The 26,655-nt window shown below is 37.9% G+C and overlaps 1 protein-coding gene across 1 annotated transcript in view; it reads left to right on the plus strand.

Annotated features, from left to right (window-relative positions):
• The window catches only part of CUBN (cubilin), a gene marked incomplete at its 5' end in the record, with an annotated part of 213,224 nt that overhangs the window by 7,158 nt on the left and 179,411 nt on the right, over positions 1–26,655 (plus strand). The window contains 12 exon segments of the mRNA XM_083379037.1: positions 96–199; positions 10,090–10,216; positions 11,565–11,733; positions 12,618–12,713; positions 14,205–14,326; positions 15,181–15,312; positions 15,318–15,357; positions 15,882–16,000; positions 19,470–19,704; positions 21,612–21,793; positions 23,275–23,437; positions 23,927–24,117. Coding sequence (XP_083235163.1) covers positions 96–199; positions 10,090–10,216; positions 11,565–11,733; positions 12,618–12,713; positions 14,205–14,326; positions 15,181–15,312; positions 15,318–15,357; positions 15,882–16,000; positions 19,470–19,704; positions 21,612–21,793; positions 23,275–23,437; positions 23,927–24,117 — 1,680 coding nt within the window.

The raw sequence follows: 26,655 nt of genomic DNA on the forward strand, positions 1-26,655 counted from the left end.
TCTGTACCTTTTGAAATTTTATATCATGTATGAGCTTGATCCACATATTTTAATCCTTAATTTATTTGGAAAATAAACCATCCTTCTCTTTTCAGGGACCAGATTGTTCTGTTGATGTTAATGAATGCCAGATTTATGAGGGAACATCCTTAGGATGCCAGAATGGAGCAACATGTGTAAATAAGCCGGGGAATTACAGGTAATTCTAATGATCTTATGGGCAGTCTTTTGTATAGCACTTTTAAGTGCCACTTTTATATGAGAGAACATCCATCCAAGTCAGGTGAACAGCTGGACAGAAGGATACCAAATAGCTAGATGCCTTTCTAGGCCCTTCATAGTAGGACATCTTCATGTTGCAAATCCCAAACTATGTAATTTTATCTTTTCACCATACAGGTAGTTCTTGATTTATGACAGTAATTGAACTCACAATTTTAGATGCAGGTTCTGACAGTCATACCTGTCACATGTGATTTTAAAATCTTTTTTTGCAGGACTCAATAAGCAAACACAATGGTTGTCAAGCAAACACCATAGTCATTAAGCAAACCCATTGTTTACCATGGGGCATTTTTTGCTGGAAACCAGAAAAAAAATGTAGTAAATCATGGTCATACAGTACTAGCTGTAATTTTTTGGCTTTATAAACTCACTACACTTTTCAAGAAATCTAAGTATGTATCCTTGTCGTTCATTACATAAATAATACAACATTGACACATATTAAAAGAGAGGCCTAGTCAAATACTGACAACATGCACAGGCCTGGTGTCAGCATATGACATTCTCTAATATCAACATGCTGGGACAATTCATCATCATTGACCACTACCTATATACTCCCTTTACAGATATTTTAAGATCAGATTCCAGAAACTTAGTCCTGTTCATATTTTCCCCAGTACCCATAACAGATCTCTGAGCAGCATCAAGAGGCAATTTTCACCATTATAATTTCCTACCATATTGCAGAATCAATACCATGAAATACATCAGCAACCTGGAAAAACTATTTTTCTTACATTTCCCAGAATAACTTAGAAGTGAATCCCTAAGCACTATCTGGAGAATAGATTTTGGTGTGCTTTATCTATTGTGAGAAACAAAAAATACAGCAAGGCTCAGTAGCTTAGCCCTTTTGGAAATGCTGTCATTACCTTCAGGTTATCTATGCCATGATTCAATTTAGTTCTCCTAAAATATCAACATACAGTATACTTAGAGACTTTTTTGTTATTCAGATGTTTTTAATAGTTTCAATTTTAAAATTAAGATCCCTTACAATAAGAAAACTACAGGACAATAAGTCATACCGACTAAACTGTTTGATCCAATCAGTCTCCATTTAAAGTCTTCTAGTGAGGGATGACTTACTGAATAAAATAATATATGAATAATAAAAGTGTGTGTGAGTATGTGTGTGTGTGTGTGTGTGTGTGTGTGAGAGAGAGAGAGAGAGAGAGAGAGTAGATTATCCTATCAGTTCATCAACATCACTATCTTTTATTGCTTTAGAGTAAAGTCAGTTCTCAGCTATGTCCTTGTACTGTTGACAGTACTTAAATTGTTAAAAGCCACAAGTGAGCAAGGCCCCACTTTTTTTCTCGTAATTATTTTTCTCTAATTCTTTTCTCTTTCTTCTATCCCTTGTTTTTCTTTCCTCCGCCCCTTAACCCAGGAAGATCTTGTTTGCTAAATCAATTATTAAAAGCCTAAACTGACCTTTTTCAAAGGCTTTTGAAATTGGGTGAAGAATAGCCTGAAAGGTTTGTTCACAAGTTCCTCTCTCTGTTTAGATAACTGTCAAACCCCAAGCAGCTGTGCAAGATCAAGGAAGCAAGACTTCACTAAGTTATCTTTAATCCTCCATTAGGGTAAATACTGAATCTTGGAAGCTATTCTAGGATTTTTCCATTTTCATCCATAGTAAGGTGAAGATTCTTAATGAAACGCTTCTTCTTTCCAGCCTTCCTATAGGTTAAGTTGCTGTTTATGAGATATCAGCTGATCAACTGTCTCTTGATTATTCCTGCTCTCTTCCATTTGTTTCACAGCATTCACACAATTTTTTATAAATTGGTTCAGTGATTCAAACTATTCTTACTATCAAAGTTAGTTTACTACAGCCAATTTCTTATAATTTTAATCAAGTTAAATCCAGCTTCTACCTCCTTTCTAGCTCTTTTCTGCAAGACCATCCTTCATTGATGAAGAGACTGTTGAATCTCAGTCTTTTCATCCATAATAATATTAATTTATGATTGTAATGCTTATTTCTGAATGAAGAACCAGCCTTGTTATTCTTTTCTCAACCTGTTCCAGTTCATCTTCATATTTTTAAAAACCCTAAACATGATTCAGTACTACAGATAAGCTACCACTCATGAGAAAATTATGGTCTAACAGTAATAGTTCCATACAGCTACTCCTTGAGATATGGAGTGTCTCAATGGAACCTGTCCATTATGGTTGCATGTCATGTTAATTGCTAGGTGAAACATCTCAGCTAATTAGACCCCCCCCCCAATTCCTGCTCTTCCCATTGTTGGAAAATGTTTGTTGTTAAGCAGAGTATTAGCTCTTTTGCCTGGGAGATATGTCATTGGAGGTCTAATATGGGTCCAGGACCACCTGACCTGGCCCACCCAAAGCTTCTCCATTTCTGAGATGCCCCTTGTTCCATTTCCCGCACCTTGGCTTTCCAACAAGCCTTTTCCCATTCCCACTGAGTCCTGCCAGGTCTTAGACCTGATTCACACCCCATCAGGCCAAACACTGTTCTCCTCATGTATCTTCTGAAGAACTCTGAGGCTTTCCAGGGCATTGGAATAACTTCCTTCTTTGTGCAGCCATATGGCACAATTCCAAAAGCAGTTGCCATTTCGTTCAACAAAATGGCAGCCATCTTTGAGTCACTGCTTTGCAGCCCATTCTGTTGGCTTATAAAGGTCTGCTGCATTCAGAAGTTTCTGCAGCACTGTGTAGACCTCTCTAAGGCAGCAAAATGAAGCACATTTGGATCACCATTGTGCATGCACACTTGACCAATAAAGAATTCTATTCTATATGATTTCTAGATTGATGGCAGATTTCACCTTCTCCCTCTTGCTCTCTCCTCTCCACCTATCCATCTTTCTAGTGATGATATTGATGTATTAGTGTTGTTGTGTACTTTTGATATTGTTTATTTTGTTATTGTTACTTTTGATATTCTATTATTTTACTTTCGTTTATGTTAATTTCATTTTTCTTTCTTTTTATTATTATATGTTGCTTAGAATAGCCCAGTGGTGAGATAGGTGGCAAATAAATTTAACAAATATTAATAATTTAACACATAATATTTTGTTCTTATATAAGCATTCATATGAATATTCATATGATTATAAATCCCCTTCATGGATTACTGCCTTGTCGTGGCGAAGGGGCTTGCGTAATTCAATGAAGCTATGAGCTATGCCGTGCAGGGCCACCCAAGACGGACAGGTCATAGCAGAGAGTTCTGACAAAACGTGATCCACTGGAGAAGGAAATGGCAAACCACTCCAGTATCTTTGCCATGAAAACCCTATGGACAGTACCAAAAGGCAAAACGATATGACGCTGGAAGATGAGCCCCTCAGGTCGGAAGGTGTCCAATATGCTACTGGGGAAGAGCAGAGGGCTAGTACTAGTAGCGCCAGAAAGAATGAAGCGACTGGGCCAAAGCCGAAAGGACGCTCAGCTGTGGATATGTCTGGTGGTGAAAGGAAAGTCCGATGCTGTAAAGATTTTTTCTCCATAGGAACCTGGAATGTAAGATCCATGAATCAAGGAAAACTGGACGTGGTCAAACAAGAGATGACAAGACTGAACATTGACATCTTAGGTATCAGCGAACTAAAATGGACAGGAATGGGTGAATTTAATTCAGATGACCATCAGGTATACTACTGTGGGCAAGAATCCTTCAGAAGAAATGGAGTAGCCTTCATAGACAATAAAAGAGTAGGAAAAGCAATACTGGGATACAATCCTCAAAATGACAGAATGATCTCAGTTCGAATCCAAGGCAAACCATTCAATATCACAGTAGTCCAGGTCTATGCCCCAACCACCAGTGCTGAAGAGGATGAAATTGACCAGTTCTATGAAGCACTACAGCACCTTATAGAACTAACACCAAAAAATGATGTTCTTATCATCATGGGGGATTGGAATGCTAAAGTAGGAAGCCAAAAGATAACTGGAATAACAGGCAAGTTTGGCCTTGGAGTGCAAAATGAAGCAGGGCACAGGCTGATAGAATTCTGTCAAGAGAATACAATGGTCATAGCAAACACTCTTTTCCAACAACCCAAGAGACGGCTCTACACATGGACATCACCAGATGGTCAACACAGAAATCAGATTGACTATATGCTCTGCAGCCAAAGATGGAGAAGCTCTATACAGTCAGTAAAAACAAGACCAGGAGCTGACTGTGGTTCAGACCATGAGCTTCTCCTTGCAAAGTTTAGGCTTAAACTGAAGAAAGTAGGGAAAAGCACTAGGCCACTCAGGTATGAATTAAATCATATCCCTGTTGAATATACAGTAGAGGTGACAAATAGATTTAAGGAATTAGATCTGATAGACAGAGTGCCTGAAGAACTATGGACAGAGGTTCGCGACATTGTACAACAGGTAGCAACCAAAACCATCCCAAAGAAAAAGAAATGCAAGAAAGCAAAATGGCTGTCTGAGGAAGCTTTGCAAATAGCTGAGGAAAGGAGGGAAGCGAAAGGCAAGGGAGAAAAAGAAAGATACACCCAATTGAATGCAGAATTCCAGAGAATAGCTAGAAGAGATAAGAATGCCTTCTTCAATGAACAGTGCAAAGAAATAGAAGAAAATAGTAGAATAGGGAGGACCAGAGATCTTTTCAAGAAAATTGGAGAAATGAAGGGAACGTTTAATGCAAAAATGGGCATGATAAAGGACCAAAATGGCAGGGACCTAACAGAGGCAGAAGAGATTAAGAAGAGGTGGCAAAATTACACAGAAGAACTATACAAGAATGAGCTTAACGTCCCTGATAATCACAATGAGGTGGTCACTGACCTCGAGCCAGACATCCTAGAATGTGAAGTGAAGTGGGCCTTAGAAAAGCTGAGCAACAACAAAGCTAGTGGAAGTGACAGTATTCCAGCTGAGCTATTCAAAATCTTAAAAGACAATGCAGTAAAAGTGCTACACTCAATTTGCCAGCAAATTTGGAAAACTCAACAATGGCCACAGGATTGGAAAAGATCAGTTTACATTCCAATTCCAAAGAAAGGCAGTGCCAAAGAATGTTCAAACTATCGCACCATTGCACTCATTTCTCATGCTAGTAAAGTCATGCTTAAAATCCTACAAGCTAGACTTCAGCAGTATGTGGATCGAGAACTACCAGAAGTGCAGGCAGGATTTCGAAGAGGCAGAGGAACTAGAGATCAAATTGCCAACATACGCTGGATCATGGAGAAAGCTAGGGAGTTCCAGAAAAACATCTACTTCTGCTTCATTGACTATGCTAAAGCCTTTGATTGTGTGGATCATAACAAACTGTGGCAAGTTGGGAGTACCAGACCATCTTATTTGTCTCTTGAGAAACCTATATGCGGGTCAAGAAGCAACAGTGAGAACTGGACACGGAACCACTGATTGGTTCAAAATTGGGAAAGGAGTCCGGCAAGGCTGTATACTGTCGCCCTGCCTATTTAACTTATATGCAGAGCACATCATGAGAAAGGCAGGGCTAGATGAATCAAAAGTTGGAATTAAGATTGCCGGAAGAAATATCAACAACCTAAGATATGCAGATGATACCACTCTAATGGCAGAAAGTGAAGAAGAACTAAAGAGCCTCTTGTTACAGGTGAAGAAGGAGAGTGCAAAACTTGGGTTGAAACTTAACATTAAGAAAACCAAGATCATGGCATCTGGCCCTCTCAATTCCTGGCAAATAGATGGGGAAGAAATGGAGGTAGTGACAGATTTTATTTTCCTGGGCTCCAAGATCACTGCAGATGGGGACTGTAGCCAAGAAATTAAAAGACGCTTGCTCCTGGGGAGGAAAGCCATGGCAAATCTAGACAGCACACTAAAAAGCAGAGACATCACCCTGTCAACAAAAGTGCGTATAGTCAAGGCTATGGTCTTCCCAGTTGCAACGTATGGCAGTGAAAGTTGGACCATAAGAAAGGCTGAGCGCCAAAGAATTGAGGCCTTTGAACTGTGGTGCTGGAGAAGACTCCTGCGAGTCCCTTGGACCGCAAGGCGATCAAACCGGTCAGTCCTAGAGGAGATCAATCCTGACTGCTCTTTAGAAGGCCAGATCCTGAAGCTAAAACTCAAGTACTTTGGCCACCTAATGAGAAGGAAGGACTCACTGGAGAAGAGCCTAATGCTGGGAAAGACCGAGGGCAAGAGAAGAAGGGGACGACAGAGAATGAGGTGGCTGGATGGAGTCACTGAAGCAGTAGGCGTGAGCTTAAATGGACTCCAGAAGATGGTAGAGGACAGGAAGGCCTGGAGGAATGTTGTCCATAGGGTCGCGATGGGTCAGACACGACTTCGCAGCTAACAACAACAACATGATTATAAAATCATGTGAATTTGTTATCAGCCAATATAACAAATCAATTCATCATTGGAAAATCAATGAGATAAATGCAGGCTGTTTTGTACATCAGGACTGATCAAATTATTTCCATTCAGTTTCACATATATTACCTCATCAGTCCATTCCATTCTGTTACTATATCAACCTGAATTTCAAATTCATTCTTCTGCAGTTAGCATTCTACTTTTTAAAAAAAAATGTAAAATTTTGTTTTTAAGCTAATAGCTATATTACAATATTTGAAAACATGAAAACTGAAAGTAACTGTTTTTTGATTATTTAAAAGTGATAGGTAGACAAAGCTAAGATACCATATCTATTTGCAATACTGCATCCAGTTTTGGTCACCACAATGTAAAAAAGATATTGAGACTCTAGAAAGAGTATAGAGAAGAACAACAAAGATGATTAGGAGACTGGAGGCTAAAACATATAGGGAATGGTTGCTGGAATTGGGTATGTCTAGTTTAATGAAGAGAAGGATGAGGGGTGACATGATAGCAGTGTTCCAATATCTCAGGGGCTGCCACAAAGAAGCGGGAGCCAAGCTATTCTCCAAAGCACCTGAAAGCAGGACAAGAAGCAATGGATGGAAACTAGTCAAGGAGAGAAGCAATCTAGAACTAAGGAGAAACTTCCTGACAGAACAGTTAACCAGTGGAACAACCTGCCTCCAGAAGCTGTGAATGCTCCAACACTGGAAGTTTTTAAGAAGAGACTGGACAGCCATTTGTCTGAAATGGTATAGGGTTTCCTGCCTGAGCAGGGGGTTGGACTAGATGACCTCCAAGTTCCCTTCCAACTTCTTCTTCTTCTTCTTCTTCTTCTTCTTCTTCTTCTTCTTCTTCTTCTTCTTCTTCTTCTTCTTCTTCTTCTTCTTCTTCTTCTTTTTCTTCTTCTTCTTCTTCTTCATCATCATCATCGCACAGTCAGTCAGATGTTCAGACTGGATTTGGAATTTTTGTCTACCTATCGAGTCCTTACCAAGGACCTGGAATAGGCAGATGTGGATGTTTGATGGTATTACAGATATCGTCACAGGATGGAAGCAGTTCCTATTATCATCATCATTATTATTATTATTATTATTATTATTATTATTATTATTATTATTATTATTATTTCAGTCATATGAAAGAGATCACATTCTAGATAGGAAAACTTCATTGTTTCTATCAAATAAGAAATATCTCAAAGAATATGTTTTATTTCAAGGTATAAAAATGAAGAACGGAAAAAAATATCATCATTCATTTCATTTCATTTCATTTCATTTCATACTAGTTTTGCAAGATCAAATCTGGTTAGTCACCGTAACCAAAGATTTACTGTTATGAGTTTCAGCCTCAGGTCCAAAACTGGAGTCCTAGAGTCCATCTTCAGGAAACTAGTTTTTGCTAAGGATTTGCTTTCAAAACCCTTGATCTGAATAGTCTGAAAGCAGTACTTGCAGACCTGAACTTATTGAAATTCATTTAATTACTGAACTTACACAGCACTAGGAAAAGTGGCTTATGTCAATTTTTCAGACTTTGTGACTGTTACAGCATCCCCACAGTTATAGGATCGAACTTTGAATATTTAGCAACTGGTGTGTATTTATGGTGGTTGCGGTGTCATGTGATCACATTTTGAGACCTTCTGACAAGCAGAGTAAATGGGGAAGCCAGATTCACTTAATAACCATTGTACTAATTTAACAACTGCAGTGATTCACTTAGCAATTGTGGTAAGAAAGGCCATAAAATGGGGCAAAATTCACTTTTTGGCAATGGAAATTGTAGTTTGTAAATCAAGGACTACCTGTATATTAATTTGTGATAAAAAAATAGGTGAATGACAAAAATAATTTATTCCATTTCAGAGAAGTTCCGCTTAAGCAGAATTTGAAGTTCTGCAATCTGCTTGTGCAAGGCATTTGTTGTAATTGGATAACTTTGTTATTATATCTGCATTAGACTGAATGGTAGGAGACTGAAAATTAGAAAATGCTTATTTATAGAGGGTGATAAAGGCATATTTATCAGGAAATAAGATCATTGTCTGAAACAAGCAGTCTGTTAAAGAAAAACTATTTATTTGATTACACAGAAGAGTAGTCAAGCATGCAGGCTTTTGAAACCTGGGTTAATCAATTGCACTTTACCAGAAGCAATGTGGTCAGTAACCCAGGTTAACTTGCATTTAATCTGTCAAGCCAAACAGTTAATGTAACATGGAGCCATCTGAAAACTAATCCAGCTTTTAGCTACTGCTGAAACAAAGGCTATAGAATGCACAATTTCACTCAATTCTACCAAAATTTAAACATCAGAGACTAAAAAGTATTAAGGAAGTTTAATGTTATTTATTAATATATTTACTACCAACATTTGTATATTTTGTACTTACTGTTGCTTCAAAATTTTCTTATATAGCCCAATACACCAGAAATCTGATTGATTAATATTTTTTTTATCAGCTGATCAATATCAGAGTTATACTCTGCTATTGTTACAAGCTAGAAGTAACTTGGTGGATTTGAATGAAATCAGATTGATTTGTAGTTTTTAAAATGTCCTTTATTTACTTCCTTGGTCCTATTATTCCATGTATAATATATGATTCCTAATGTAGAGAAAATCCTATTTGCCCTACAGGGGGTTACAGGCAGTTCTCTGGCACATTTTATTCTGGTACACAGTTGCCAATCGTATACATTCTGTGCTCTGGGCAAGAACTGGATGCTCTTCCTCTGGCTTTATGTAGTTAGTTTTATAAATGTGGTTTCAAAAGGTTACATGCATTAATATATAATATACAGGTAATCCTCACTTGTTCAACAACAATTCAAAGTTACAATGGTGTTAAAAAAGGAGATTTATGACCAGTCCTTGAAGTTGCACCTATCACAGCATCTCCATGATCATGAGTCAGGCATTTGGTAACCAATGTATTTCTACAAAAGTTGCAATATCTCTGTGATGGAAGATAGTGGGCTGCGTTCCCAAAGAGTAGTTCCCAGAGAATGTGCTTGATATAGGAAATAGGCTGCTTCAGTTTAGCAAGAATGTGTTTATATGTGTGGAACAATAAAGAAACCTGCTTTTGAGATTTGCCATGTGTCTTTCTTGGGTTTGGGGGCCTGACAGTCCCAAAGCTACATTGCCATTTGTAAACGTTACAGTCAGCTTCTGACAGCAAAGTCAATGAGGAAGGCAACAGGAAATTGCAAATCATGGTCATGTGACATCATGCTTAATGACATGATGATTTGCTTAATGACCACAGCCAAAACCGATGAACTGACATAGGCCAGGAATGGTCATGTGATGTTTCACTATATAAATGAATCAGTAATAGAGTTACTGGTCCCAATTGGTTGTGATGTGAGAATATAAAAATGATGAATATGCCTGAATCAAAATCTTGGACACATGAAAGGAATATCTATATTAAGTCATTTTTCCCCCCCAAAGTTGCATTTGTACACCAGAAACATACGGACAGTACTGCACATCAAAATATGATGATTGTCAAGGAAGATCCTCTCTTCTTTGTGGACATGGGGTTTGTGTGGATGGAAACAGAGAACAGCTCCTTCAGGTAAGCAAGAGAAGCCTTATATCAAGAGTAGATATCTGCCAGGGATACTTTATTTGGGATTTGTGCAATATATGAAGTGTTGTACTTAATTGCCCAAATAGCTTTTTCCAAAACTTGAGATATACAATAATAAAGTTTGGCTGAATATAATTAGAACTGTAGCTTACCCTAATCACAATTTCCTTAATGTAGGTCCCATTTCTTTCAATTGTCTTTTCAGTTCTACTGAAGATTCCATTATCTGTGGAACTTAATCAAAATTAACTTTAGCTAGCCTGGGAATAATAAAATTTGATTTACATTTATTTGGTTAAACATTTAGCAATATTTTCTTAGAATACTGTGGTTAGAATCCTGTATCAACCGAAGAAAAAGTGGAAGTGGAAGAAGGAATCTTTAATGAAGGAGGTCTCCATAGGCAGAAGGTATCTCTGTCTGATTGTGGAGGATCCCCTCAGCAGGAGGATGGATATGCATTACCACGCTTCTCCTTATTCCAAAATTCTCCTGATTTTCTTAATAGCATTTGGAGAAAGTTATGCAGACAGCTGAAGGAAAGAGGGGACAGGAAATTTTGCTTTCTGAATTTGTCTTCTGTGTAATATAGGCTATTATTCCCCAGTTCTCAGTATATTTTAGCAATATTTTATATGCATATTTTCTTATTAATTCAACATTTCCCATATTTTAATTGCTACAAAATGAAAATCATTCATACTTTGTTTAAAAGATATATCTCCAAAATACTTTGAGCTCTTTACTAGCAATATCTTACTTGTCTTTGTAATACTATGCTTGCCATTTTGCAACAGAGGTGATTTCAAAGGGTATTACCATATTATTTGCTGTGTAGTAGAATCTAGATTTTGTCTTCATTTATGTACTGATGTTTAAATCAGGAAGCCATTTTACAGTCTACAAGTTGTGAATGAGCAATTTTTGTTTATCTGCTTTTTCAGATTATAATTACAAAGTTTTTCAAAAATAAATCAACTTATGTTCAGATTGGTGTGTTTCTTTGTGCAAGTTGAGGTGTGTGTGTTGTTCTACCTCTATTTAGGTTCATTTCATGATTACCCATCATTTTCTACCTTTTTCAGAGAAAAGTATAGGTTTTCTTTTTCTAACATGCTAACAATACTTTTCACTGTAAGTATGCATTAAGTCTTAATTGTTAGAAGAAGGAACAGAAAAACCTGGGGAAATAAGATAAACTGAAATTGCATCAAGAATTTTGACATGTCAGTTTCCTGAAGTCTGGCTTGGTACTAGTAATAGTGCAAATAGAAGCAACTCCTTTAGGAACATTCACAGTTATTTTCATGTTTACCTAATTTTAACCTTGCAGCCAAATTATACTTGCATCTGTGATGATGGCTGGATGTCACCTCCAGGGAGCCTTGCTTGCAGTGCTGACATTGATGAATGCAGCCTTCCGAACCCACCCTGTTCAGTGAATCCTCCTGTACGGTGTGTCAACATGCCAGGCTTCTATTTCTGCGATCCTTGTCCAGCAGGTGAGCAATAGTTCTTAAATGTCCTCTCATTTGATTCTCATGGGGATTAGCATTGGCATTACAAGGAGTTTCATAGTACCACCATCTTGGCCTTTCTTCCTGAGATGTTGTTTTCAAACTTTATTTTGCTTTGTTTGGGGTATTCCTTTAAAAATAGTAGCTCTCCATATGAGAACTGGAGTGATCTTGTCTTTGGGGAAGAAAAACTCCTGTTTGGCCATATTCCAACATAACCCTAATCTAGCATTTTTTACAATGAGATTTGACAGCTGGGAAGAAAATGGTCATTGCTGCCAAGATACTAATGAATTTGAAACAGGTAATGAAACTGAGTAACTAATTAACATCATTTTGTATGGGGGTGCAAATTTCATTTCTTTTTGTAGAATTTTCTTCCATAACAGCTGAAGGGGTACATATTGCTGTATTTTAATCCATAGTTGAAGGTTACCAAATTATTTGCATGCTCTGTCTATGGAACAATTCATCAAGCTATGTTCCAATAGATATCACCATGCTGTTCCTTGTTAATGCATCTTGTGTTAGTGTAGCAACTGGTATTTTGGCAGGGTCACAAGGATGTCTTTAATCAATGAAGTAAAGTGCTGTATTTAATACAGTTAAAGTCATAAGATCTGATTCTGCTGACCACATTTCCTCCTGATTTATATTCTATTTATATACTACTGCAAATTAATTTAAATGGCTTCTACTGATGTCAGGGAAATCTGAACCTCTTCCTAGAATGTAGAAATGTGTGCAACAGTTTGCTTTTGGCAAAGATATAGCTTCCCTCAACACTGTGGTCTAAAAGAAGTATTTATGTTCTTTTCACCATAACATGCCATCACTGCTTAATAAGTTTATTGTTTTCTTTCACCCAGGCTATGAAGGTGATGGGAAAGTATGCACATTGATTAACATATGCTCAGTCAACAATGGGGGTTGCCATCCACTTGCTGTATGTAACAACATATCAGGTAATATTGAAAACAATGGCACTAGTTTTGTATAAAAGCTATAACTAGGCAGCAAAATTTTCCATTTCCTTATCTAAAATAGTGTTTCTCAACTTGAGGAATTTAAAGAAGTGTAGACTTCCAACTCCCCAAATTTTCCCCAATATTCTGGCTGGAAAAATCGGGAGTATAAGCCACATATCCTAAAGATGGTTGAGATTGGAAAAAATAGATCTTCAAGACAAGATGGTAACCAATTTACATTCTGTGTACAGAAGCTGGCAGTTATATCTTAATTTCCAGAGTACTGAACTGGTTCATCTGATTAAGCTTAGAGTGCACAGGACAGGCCACATAACTGCTAAGTTTGTAAGCCTCCCTGAGTCTTCGGAGAAGGGCGGGATATAAATGGAATTAAAATAAAAATAAATAAAATAATTGGCATAACTGTATCCTTCAGGTAGGCCAGCCCTCAGCCCAATGAGATGAGAGCCAATCCTCAAGGCTGATGTTGGAGGAGCACTCAATTAAAAGGGGAGATTATGAAATTGAACTGGAATCCTGAGAATCCTGCTTCAAATCCCTATTCAGCCAAAAGGCATATTAGACGATTTGTTACCTTTTGTTGCTGTGAAGGTTTGGGAGGGTAAAATAGGAAGGAAGAAAACCATGCTTGTGCCCTTTAAGCTCTTTGGGCAGCAGATGGGACTTATATGTGGCAAATAAAATACAAATCAACACAGTAATAATATTGTTCAATAGCCATATAGCCATGGTGGCATGATGGTTAGAATAAAAGATTGCAGGCTAATTCTGCCCACTGTCAGGAGTTTGATCCTGATTGGCTGAAGATTGACTCAGCTTTCCATCCTTCCGAGGTTGGTAAAATGAGGACCCAGATTGTTGGGGGCAATAGGCTGACTTTGTAAACTGCTTAGAGCAGCGGTCCCCAATCTTTGCAACTTGGCAGACTGGCTGGGGAAGAGGGGGGAATTGGGCCGCACAGGTGGCAGGCTGGCAAATGTGCATGTGCATGCACACAGCCTTTGCGTGAGTGGTGGGTTGGCGTACACATGCGCGAGTGCCCTCCAGCCCCCTGCTCATGCAAATTGAGCTACGTGTGTGCTCTGGCCAATCACTTGCATGGCCCAATTCCAAATAGGCCATGGCCCAGTAGTGGGCTGCAGCTCAGGGTTTGGGAACCCCTGGCTTAGAGAGTGCTTTAAGGTGCTGTGAAGCAATATATAAGTGCTATTGCTATTGCTTTCATAATGCTTCACATTAGCTACTGACTCAGGCTGGCCAGACATCTTCCTCCTTGGCATTTCCTACTACTTTCTTCTCTGATCATAGCTCTGGCCTCTTCATTCTCTGGCATGGATGCCCCAGTAACATCTGGCTAGGCTCTGATAATGAAAAATTGTGATGTTATTAAAGTAGCAGTGCAAAAAATAAGGATGCCAAAAGCAAATTCCGATGATTGTTTTGACTTCCTGCCTTTTTTATTTGTAGACCCTGTACCTAATTGTGTTTGCCCAGATGGATACACTGGAAATGGTTATGGTTCAGATGGATGTTATGCCTTGAGCACCATATGCCAAACACATAATCCTTGTGTAAATGGACAGTGTCTTGTATGTGTTTTTAAAACAGTGGTTTTTTTTACTTCACATAAAGTATTAAATATTCAGCTCTGATGTTAAACTTTGATTATATCGACTTGTACTTTCTCAGACCATATCTCTTATCAATAGGTATCCAAAATGTTATTGATCAATGTATTATTGTTATATAAATTATACTATAACATTATTATGCTAATAATATATTACAATGCATTATTATATTAACTACAGTTTATTCCTTAGTATCTTCCTGATTATATGTTGTCTGGATTCATATATTGCATTAAGCCAGAAGTAAGCCAAACTCAGTTGTTTACACTAGCAAAGGTATTAAGGCTTGGTGTCTTCCAACAAACCTTTAAAAATGACAGAGCATCCCCGCCCAGCTATAAGTCAGAAAAAAGCCAGGATTCTGGATTTAAACACCATCCATGGTTAAATAACTGAGGATACACACACACACACACACACACACACACACACACACAAACACAGATAGAGAGAGAGAGAGAGAGAAACAAAGGCCCAACTGATGTATTGCTAGCCTTCTTCCCCACTGCCATCAAACATACAAACATACTCCCTTCAAATATGCAAAATACCTTATTAGTTAGTGTTATATGCAGATTTGTTTGATTGGTGTGACTCCATGTAAGACCACATAAGATTTCAGATATCTAATTGTTCTTAAAAAGATTGGCTGGTTGCTTAGCTGTCTGAAGATTCAGGACTGTGCATGTTAAAAAAAACCCTAAGTAGACTGAATTTAGCTCACGATAGGATAACATGAATAGATTTATTGCTGGGAAATTATTCATACTTACAGTACTACATTTCTTTTTTCTTTGGGTTAATATTTACAGGATACAGTCTCTGGCTATAACTGTGAGTGTGATCCTGGTTGGATTGGTATCAACTGTACGGAAAAGATTGGTGAGTCTTCCAGAAATCCCAGAGGAAGCTGCACTATTAGAGTGAATGGCTTCTCTTGTGAATGTAAGATAGTTGGACTGGGTTGCAGTGTCATATATCCCAGCAAAGTAAATGAATAATTCATTGTAATTCAATGTAATGCCAGAAGCAGAATGTGGAAGTCCTGTTTGTTGAAGAGAGTGTTGTTGGTTCAACAAACCATTCCAAGGTTGGTATCTCCTAGATAGGTGTTTCTTAATCTTGGCACCTTTAAAATGGGTGTACTTCAATTGTACTGTGTGGGGAATTCTGGGAGTTTAAATCCATGTATTTTTTTGCCAAGTTTGAGAAACACAGCTTTAGATAATTAGTCTCTTGTTAATGTGACTCATTGAACAAAAATCTAGAAAAAAGTTAATCTGAAACTAAATACATGCCACAGAATATAGATTGGATAGTTATGCTAACAGAATGGCACTAAGGTTTTCATGAGAGGAATTGCTGCAACTAACCCTGTTAACCCATCCTGTGAGAGCTATAATTCATAGATCCCAAGCCATAGTGGACAAGGAATCTTGAGATTTGTATTTCCAGAAATATTGTTAATAGGTTTGCATAGACTAACTCTTCATTTTTCCCCGCTCACTTGCAGCTTGTGGAGGATCTCTTAATGGCCCCTCGGGGTCATTCAGTTACCCTAACAATTCAGGATATGTGCAATATAATCAACAGGTCAATTGTAACTGGGTTGTCAGGACCAGATATAATAAGGTAAAGAGTGTTAAACCTGGAAACAATAAGACAATAACAACATTGGAGGAAAGATTTTATATATAATTGTTATGTATAACAATTATTATACTTTTGTTATAGATTCACAAATTTTCTATTAAAAATTGTTGGCTGAATGTTGGTTCACTTCTGTACCAAACAAAAAATTCATTTGCTGACTTAGGCAAGTTGTATAATAACGCCTACTTACCACACAGACATCATGTACTGAGTGGAGCCTCAACATTGCAAGCTTGCATTAATGGAAAATATGACTTTTGCCATGAAAAATCATACTAATATTCCTGCTCCCAGAATAACTGCTCAACTACACTAAAATCTCAGTTTAGCCTCAAACCCCAAAGGGTTTGTAATGCATTAAACCAAATTTCTGTCCAGATATATCTCAAGGTTTTTTTATCTCTCAAGACTTTGTTTTATCTGCAGTACAGTAGTCTAGAGCAGGGCTTTTCAACTTTTTCACCCATTGTACCACTTTTAGGATATGGCAGTATCCGAGTACCACCAGTCACCATGAAGGTGTCAAAAACTTGACCAAAAAAAAGGGGGGGGGAAGTGACTTATAACCATTGTTCACACTTATGACTGTTTCAGCATTCCCAGGGTCACATGATTTACATTCAGATGCTTGGCAACTGATTTATATTTATGATGGTCACAGTGTCCCAGGATCATGTGTTCCCCTTTTGCAACTTTCTGACAAGCGAAGTCAATGGGGAAACTGGATTCACTTAACAACCTTTTCAGGGGTGTCAAACTCAATTTCATTGAGGGCTGCATTAGCATTCTGGTTACCGTGGGGTGGGGTCCTTTTTCCCTCCCTCCTTCTCATTCTCTCTCTCTTCCTTCCTTCCTTTCCTTCCTTCCTTCTGCAAGGCTGTCAGGGTTCAGCAGAAGCGAAGAAAGATAATTAAATTAATAGGTGCTGGTGTGTGTGTGGAGTTAATCCTATCAGCTTTCTTTTAGTTTGTTCAAGGCTAACGCTTATCACTACATTGTGCTATTAACTGAGCTGGGCAGGGGAGGAAGAAAGAGGAGAGAGAGAGAGAGAAATACTCTTCTCTGGTAGTTTTATTTTTTGGCTTGACTTTTCTAAGAGAAGGGAAATGGATGTTTCTTTTGGAGCAGCCTTTCGTATTTGTAATAGTTGGTTTCTGGGGCTAGGCTTTCTGAATCTTTTCCTATTGTTCCTGCCTGTTTAATATTTTCCAAAGATGTTACTTTTTCAGGGGTAGGTTGATGCTGACTTCTAATTATTGATTGAATCAATAATCCATCACAGACGTGGAGCAAGTTTCAAACTGACTCTAGAATTCAGAGATCTTAAACCAGGGATGGGGAACCTTGGCTCTTTTATGACTTGTGGACTTCAACTCCCAGAATTCCTGAGCCATCATGTCTCAGCTTGGAAACCTCTCCCTTTCCCCTTAGCATGGCTGGCTCAGGAATTCTGTGAGTTGATGTCCACAAGTCATAAAAGAGCCAAGGTTTCCTGCCCCTGTCTTAAATGGCTGCTCCATGGGAATTGCATCCCATGTGGGAAGCCAAGTGAGGGATTTACTTTGGAAATGGGCGTTTGTTTGTAAGTCTAACCAAACAGGCCACAGCTGACAGCTGCTCTTTGCTAAACTTCTCCCCCCACAAAAAAAGCAACATTGCAAAAAAGAGAAACTAGTGAAGCAGCCAAACTTTTTCCTTCAACCTTCTTCAGAGGAAAGAGGAATGTGGTATCCGCCAAGCGTTTTTTGTCCAAATTGGGCACCCAAAGCAAAGGGAAAAAATGCTGCGGAGTTTTGAAAAACTACCAAGGCTGCTGCACCCTGTGCAGTCCAGCCTCATCCTGCACAACAACCACAACACCTGGCCACTTACTTGTCCAAAATGAAGTATAGGTCAAAGCCCCCATAGCAGGCAGCAACCCCGTTCTCTCACTGCCCCCCTCACCTGTCACAGGGGACCATCAGGAAGGCCAGAAAGAGCCATTGCAAGCCCTGGGGAAGAGGTCTCTGTGCTGCATGAGCCATTCCTGAATCCAGGCAGCCAAGGGGTGAAGGTCCCGGGGCTCTGCTCCTCCCAAGCTCCTTCAACGGATGCCCAGATGGCAGCAGCTTCTCAAGGGGATCAAATCCTCAACATTCAAAAAGGAGGGGAAAAGGCTGTCCAGAGGTTTTGGGTTTTTGTGTGTGGTTTCAGATTTCCCTTCTGCTCTGCTTTCCCTCCAGTCCATTTTCAGGGCGCTTCTGCCTTGTGCATCCAGTGCAGCGCAGCCGAGCCTGCCACTGTCGGCCAGGTGATTGGCAACTTCCGGTTCCCGTTGCTTTGCTTTGCCCCAGATTTGAGGAAAGTGGAAGCCTCATTCCCCCTCCAGCCCCCTTCCCCATGAATGAAAGAGCGGAATCCGGCACTGATCCTGGTGCTTCTGCTGAGTCCCAAAGAAGTGCCAAAGAAGAAGCGCCAATAAGAAGAAACACCAATCAGAAGAAACGCTGATCAGCTGGTGCTTCTGCTGAGCCCTGACAGCCTTGCAGCTCCAGCTGTCTCTCGCTCAGGCTTGTGTGGTGCTCCCGCCAGTTCAGCTCATTCCCCTCCCCAGCTACCACTTCTAGGATGGTCACGTACTACCTGTCAGGTGCCAATGTACCACAAGTGGTATGTGTACCACTGGTTGAAAAGCCCTGGTCTAGAGAAGGCACTGACAATAATACTCAGTTTCTTGTTTGCAATGATTTATACCACTTGTATGACTTTTTGAAATCCTTATACAAATTAACTGCAATGGTACAAAAGTGAATTAAAACTATAGTAAATTGAGTTTGTTTAATCCTGATGATTTATAAATAATAACATGGTTTACACACAGACATGACTTATACATGAAACTACTTCATAAATTGTTGTAAGATTGCCTTTCCCCACCTTGTGTTCTCCCAACAAGAATTGATTTTGTGATGGCTGAGAAGTCAGGCCGTTGAAGTCAAATACATCTAAAAGACATTGAGTTAGAAATAACTTCTATATGAGTTACAATAAGATAATACTCATGAGGACATTAATTTGTCATACTAATATTGTTTGCATATATATTTCCAAATTGTCTATAAAGGATTATTATGAGCAGACAGGGGATAAGGAACATGAATGCAGGTCTCCCAAGGCTAATAGTGCAACAATTAAACTGCACAATAATAAAATGTTATCAGGTGACTGAAATAAATAAGGCTGTCTGGGATTAAATCCTTCTGGTTTGGGGTCTGGAGTAGTGGTCTATATCTTCCCTTGACCAATAATCTTCAGTCCTTCTGGGCTATATCAAGAAATTGTAGAGTGGTTTTCTATTACCAGTGCAGACAGGTATGCTATCTAATTTGTACAGTTTAATTGTACAAATTGACTCCCTCCTGGGAAAAACAAACAAACAATGAAATCATTCTCTCCTCTTTCCTCCTAGATTCTGCATATCACTTTCCCATTCTTCCAGCTGAAAGAGAGTAATGACTGTAGATTTGATTATCTACAGATTCATGATGGGGAATCAACATCTGCAAATATGCTGGGGAAATACTGTGGATCACATCAACCAGAACAGCTTTTTAGCAGTCACAATTCTTTGTATTTTTCATTTTATTCTGATCACATGATTAGGGGGAAGGGATTTACAGTTCACTGGGAGTCTCAACAGCCTGGTAAGGTCATGTTTTTGTAAGGAGCAATATTTTGTTTCTTAAAAGTCAATGATTTAAGCTCTGACTGGGTCCATATTCAGGCTGTGCCCTAAGCCAGAAAAGTGCTATTTCTATTGATTTAAGGAGTATATGAAATTTTATGAGGCATGCCAGCAGGGACTAATGGTAGTTGGAGAAAACTCTACTTAAGAGTTTTTAAGATTAAAACTAGTGATGGGATTTAGCCAGTTTGCACCACTTCGGCAGAACCGGTAGCTAATTTTTTGTTGCCCAGGCTCAGAATGGACTTCCTGAAGTGGCATTGACACAGAGAACTGGTTGTTCACATATTTGAATCCCATCACTGATTAAAACCTATTATGGTCCCTGAAATTTCACTCGGGTGGGCAGGGAGGAGTAACATCATAGACAACAAGTTATATACTCCAATCTTAAGCCATGGTTTAAAAGCCTCAGTGGTTTTATACAATATGCTAAGCCACAAACAAATGAACCATTATAATCTAGCAGGAAGAATAAATCCATTCAGCACACTTCTAATAGAACAGGATTAAAATCTGAAGTATACAAATTTTGAGTAATTAAGGCAGTGAGTCGTAATAGAATTTTATAGAAAAACATTTTAAAATGTAATTAGACTCTTAATATAATGATTTCCCTGTTGTTGGGTTCTTTCTTCTTGCAGATATTGCAATATCAGACTAAATAACATCCTCAGTAACACAGGTGAAATGGGAGCTATTTGTATATAATAGCTCGATTGGGATATTATTTCCTCAGAATTCCAAGCACAAAATATAGCTTGTATATATCTGTTCCTATTCAGGAAGGATTTTGAGAAAAATATTTATACTATTTGGGTCCAGGTTATTTGAGGGACAGTCTCATCCCTCTGGGATTACCTGCCTCACCCATGCCGGCAGAGGAAGCATGCTGCAGGTCCCATCAGCCCAATTATTATGGCTGGCAGGTCCAGGAAAAGGACCTTCTCTGCTGTTGCACCTGACCTCTAGAATATTTCCCCTCCCCATTGAACGAAGTCAGCTCCAACCCTCCTGACCTTCCAGAAGAGCCTAAAAACCTAACTCTGTGAGATAGCTTGGGGTTCCAGTGGGGCAGCATCATAGTGGAGGTGGTTGATAGACTAATAACAGATCCCACCTCTCCCCCATACTGTTCCAGCTATCCCTGCCTTCCCCATCCTGCTCCTATATTTTAATTGGGCTTCAGGGTTATCTTGTATGATTGTAAACTGCCCTGAATTACCTTGAGGTAAGATAGGTCAGGCAGTAAATTTTGCAAATAAAATTTATTAATTGTATAATAAATGAATGAATGAATGAATAAGCAAGCTAGCTATATAGTTGTACATCTGTATTCCATGTGTGTTACATACAATGGATGATCTCTGTGTAGCTCAGCTCAAAATGAACAGATAGCAAGTTTCTCTAAACTTTACATTCTCTCAATTGCTATAGATCCTTCAATTTAGCCACAAAACTCCTAAACTAGTTTTCTCTGACTTGATGGCCTCCAGATTTGTTGGATTATAACTTCCTGGTTTTGGTCACCGGGGAACTATATTTTGTCACCTTTCCTTTCCTTCATCCCAGTCTGATGAGGGGAAAGTAGAAATGTTCTTCAAGGCTTTTTCCCCCCTTGCATTTGAATTAAAATTCAGAAAAAAATAGTTTGTATTTCAAGAGGCTAAAAAAAAATAAGAGGACCTCTGGCCCATGTTAAATATAATATTATCACCAATGATAATAGTCACAACCATAGCCTTAATGTATGAAAAACTCAACAGCTTACAGAACTTATGACCTGTGATGAAAATATTTTAAAAGGGAAGTAGTTAACTTAAGTTTTCTCCTTTTCCTCCTCTACCTCCCTTTTCCTCTCTCTAGAATGCGGTGGAGAACTGACCGGTATGTATGGAACAATTAATTCACCCGGCTATCCTGGCAATTACCCTCCCAATAGGGATTGCTATTGGATGATTTCAACTAATCCTGGTCTTCTTATTACATTTGCTTTTGGCATATTGAGTCTTGAACATCATGATAACTGTATTCAAGATTATCTTGAGGTAAAAATAATTTGAAAAATAAATGGATAGTAACAGCACAATAAAATAATTTAATTTCCATCACTGTAACTAAGCTAAATAGTTATTACCTGCAATAGAAAATTTTGTATATTATAGGAAGGGCTCATATATTAATCTTGGTTGCCATGTTCTGTCCAGTAAGTCATCCAGTAACATGCTGAGAAAACATTAACTAAAAGTTAAAATCATATTATCTGGGTACCTACAACATGCTGAACTGAAACCCTTGTGTCATATATAAATCTGGCCATATACATTTTTGAACACTATATCATTGATTTTCCAGGTTATTGTATTGCACAGTCTACACAAATAGATTCTAGAATTTTAGAAAGTAATATCTTAATAGACTTAAATCTAAATCTTTATTTTTTCATGGTACTTATATTAAAATATTTTCAGATTGAAGTCCAAATCCACAGCTCCTGAGTTTAAAGGTGATGGACATGGTCTTCTGTCTGAATATGATGGGAAAGTGTAGGAGGAAATATTCTTCACTCATGAACACACCCAGAGCATGGAGGCACCAGGAACAAGGGTTGGAGTAATAATTCATGTGGACTATAGGATGGATTTATGTGCACAATCCTTACTCAATTATTTTTTGGGGAGGCAGAAGTATGTGGATAAAGGTAGAGCTACAGATATATTCTGCCTTTTCAAAAATTATTTTCAAGATGACTAACAAAATTTGCATTTGTGTGTTTGTGTGTATGTATACATACACACATTTCTGCATATTCTTTTTATTTATTTATTTATATCACACATTATTTTTACAAATAATTCAAGGCAGCAGACATATCCAATACAACTTCCTCCTGTTTTCCCCGACAACAACATGTGGGGCTGAATCCAAAGTCACGTAGCTGGCTTTCATGGCTAAGGCATGACTAGAATTAATAGGCTCTGTGTAGGCTGAGCCCGAAGGAGATGTTAAACGTGTGATAAGTCACAAATCCCTTCCTATGGTAAGAGATCTAAGCCCAGCTCACCTTGAATTCCTTTCTATTCTTAACTCCCACGCGCTCTCCTTAATAGTCACTTGGCAAGATTCTTGTAGAGAACTTAATAAAATAAGCAGAACCACTTGGTCTAGTGTTTAAGGCACCAGACTAGAGATACATAAATATAAAGAAATATGAAGATCAGTTTGAACTGCCTGAATCTCCTGATTTTCCAGGCACCTGACACTTTGGTTTCTACTCTGGTGCGTTAACCACTAGACCAAGTGGTTCTGCTTATTATTTTGCTTACAATCAATGATATAAACATTCGATCAGTTGAATAGCATCAAATAGAACAATAAGTATCAGGGTTGCTGAAATTAATTTATTTTAGGCATTATGAAACGTAGAAAAAATAATAGAGAAAATAGAAATGCATTTGATGTTAGATACAAATGATACATCTACATTTGACAAAGTATAACAAATATATGATGGCATGTTTTTATTTAGATTCGAGATGGCCTTCTCTCACAAGATCCCCTCCTTGGGAAATATTGCAGTACTGGGTTACCACCTCCTCTTCAAACCACTGGTCCATATGCCTGGGTACATTTTCACTCCAATGGTTTTGATAACGATAGAGGATTCCATATCACATACATAACCTCACCTAGTAAGTATATTTGTCCCTATCAGCTATCTTCTGGTGCCTTTCAGATATGTTGGCAATGGAAACCCTAAATTTAAAATTCTCATCCCACATAACTAGACTGCAGCAGGCTGAAGAAGACTGTATCCTGTTCTGGAGCAAACCATAAGTCAGATACTCCTTATTCAATTAATGCAATTGGGATCAGCAAATCCACTGCTAGGCAACATGGTTATTAAGTGAAACATTACAGTTCTGGCTGCTGTTATTAAGAATGACATTATTTGATTGCAACTTGTGACTTCTTGCTGGTTTCCCCATTGACTTTGCCTACCAGAAGCTGGCTATGAGAGTCATAAATGTGACTGCAGAATGCTGCAACCTTTGTAAATGCATGGTGGCTGGCAAATATGGTCATGTGATTGTGGAGTTGCTGGGATGGCCATAAGTTTGAAGACTGATTATAAGTTTCCTTTGTAAATAATCTTTTTTTTATCGTTCCTCTTAATGTAGTGGATCCCAACTGTGGAGGAAACTATACAGATAGCAGTGGAGTCATCATGTCTCCCTACTGGCCCAGTTCTTATCTGAAAAACAGACAATGTATTTATATCATTCGACAGCCATCCAATGAAAAAATCTATTTGAATTTCACACACCTAGAGCTGGAAAGGCATCCTAACTGCTCCTTGAATTATATTGAGGTAATTATTGGTTCCTATTTAATAAAAATGGTGAAGGACAAATTAGATGAAACTAAATCTGGGATTTTTTTCCCCCCAGAAAGGTGGTCTTTGGGCAATTAGCCTGCCCTAAGTATCTACAAGAGATTATTTTCATTGCATTGTGTTCCTGATATCGACCAGCTTCCAGAGAAAATGACATAAGGGGAAAAGTTTAAACCAGAAAAACAGTCTCTTTTAGCCTAAAAAGTCTAGATAGTGTGGCTGATGATATCATGGTATTACCAGGAAGCATCGGGTTGATATTTTTGGCCAGTATTTTGCAGGATTTGGAAACTGCTCAATTTAGGCTGCTTGAAGGATTTTAAGGAGTGAAATGGATGTCTTAAAATTACCTCTGTCATTTTTAAGTTATTTGAACGGCCCAAACACTCTGAAAGAATAGAAATGTTGTTCATTCAGAGGAGCTACTATAAACCTGTAAACTGGTAGTGTGATTGTGATTCAGTGGAAAATTTTGAAGACCCTACTGAAGCAGTTTAAAGCTGTGAGAGAGCAGGGAAAGTAAGCCAATCTATTCATCAAAAATATAGGAACAAATATACAAAGAAAGGTATACAAGAGATTATCAATCTCATTAGGGTCCAACGTCTACAGAGGACAAGAGTCAGGTGAAATATAACCAGAATAAAACAAAAATTTATGAGCAACAAAGATTATCTGTTCCACTCACTCTTTATTTTCCACCTATGATTGAACTCATCTTTATGGTGTGCCAATTTAAATATCAAGATAAGCTATGTTGGCTGCCTTACTTTGCCAGGACCATATCTTACAAAAGGTTTTATTCCCTTCTGAGTTGCATATAGTACATGAATTCCGCAAAGAGTCAATCCCAGTTTGTAGTGACAGATATTACCTGGAACTCATTCTGGTCTTCACTATAGATTTAATAGTAGTCATAAGATCTGCATTAACAACACAGGCAAATATTAAATATAAGATTTCACATATATGAAAAGTTATGTTATTCCAATATGAATTTCAATTTTAAATAAAAATCATTTGATTCTAAATACAATCAATCTGGCAAACATTTATTTTATTAATTATTAGATGTGTATTTGTTTTTAAAGTCCTTTTATGCAGATTTTCAACTCAAACTTTGTTAAACATTTTACTGTTCCTGATCACTGTTTATTTGCATATTACACTTATTAATTAAATCTATATCTTGTTTTTCCTTCCAGTAGTGCTTCAAATGTAAAAGCGATATGATAAAAACATGATATAATACTAATGAATTTATAAACTTACAATTTTTGAAAAGATTAACCCAGTTTAAAATAACCAGTTTGAACCAGTAACAATGCATTTATACTCTATGTCATCTTAGAAAACAAAGGCTTTTCTTCCCAAAGAGCTACAAAACATAGGAAGAACCATAAAAAACCAGTTTCTCAATTTCTTTCAAATATTGGTAAGCAGATAAAATAATCTCACCTGACTTGGAAGTGGAAAAGTCTCATAAATCATAATGTTAATCTAAATTGCATCATGATGAGATCTAGTTTTGTTTAAAATAGAATAGAATAGAATAGAATAGAATAGAATAGAATAGAATAGAATAGAATAGAATAGAATAGAATAGAATAGAATAGAATAGAATAGAATTCTTGGTGTCATTGGACACATAAGATATTTGTATCTGGTGTATAAGTTCACAGTGTACATATAATAACAGCAAGTAATATTTCATAGATTATAAATTATAATTACAATCATTAATCTTAAGTTACAAACATAAATGGATAAATCATTAAAAACCAGTAGGAGAAGATAGTAGGAAAGATGAGAAGATGAGAAAAGATGAAAAATGAGACAGTGCGGTGGGAATGAAGTGTTCAGCAGAGTGATGGCACGGATGGTCTGGTTGTTTTGACATGCCATGCTCTATAGCGGTGTCCTGAGGGGAGAAGTTGAAATTTACAATGAAGTTTACAATGAATATGATCTTGCTATTTTAAAATATTCTTAAAAAAGAAACACATAGGAAACATATGACAGTTTTCCTTTAGCTAATTGTAGAAAGTTATCATATGATCTTGGTTGTGGTCATTAAAGGTAATCGCCTAGGGCTTAAAGGGACCTAATTTCTTTATTTGACAGATGGATGAATATTTTTTATTCCAGACAATAAAATTTAGCAAAATACAATAGCAATTCCTGCACAATTCTATGTATAGGGAGTTCAGTGAAAAAAATATAGAGAAGAAATATCTTATTACAGGGTGCAGTGTAAAGGAAACACATTCATTGTAAGCAGGGCTTTTTTGTCATAGAACGCTCAGAATGGAGTTCCAGCACCTTTTTTGGATGGAACCTTGTATGGCAGGCAAGGCGGGTTGTATGACATGTGTGAGTTCCGGCACCTTTTTTTTTTTTTTTTTTTACAAAAAAAGCACTGATTCTAAGTAGGGATCGTTCGAAGTTGCAACAGCACTGAAAAAGGTGACATGACCTTTTTTCATACTTATGTCCATTCCAGCATCCCCATGA

Source organism: Vipera ursinii (assembly GCF_947247035.1).
Source record: "Vipera ursinii genome assembly, chromosome: Z".
Taxonomy (NCBI): domain Eukaryota; kingdom Metazoa; phylum Chordata; class Lepidosauria; order Squamata; family Viperidae; genus Vipera; species Vipera ursinii.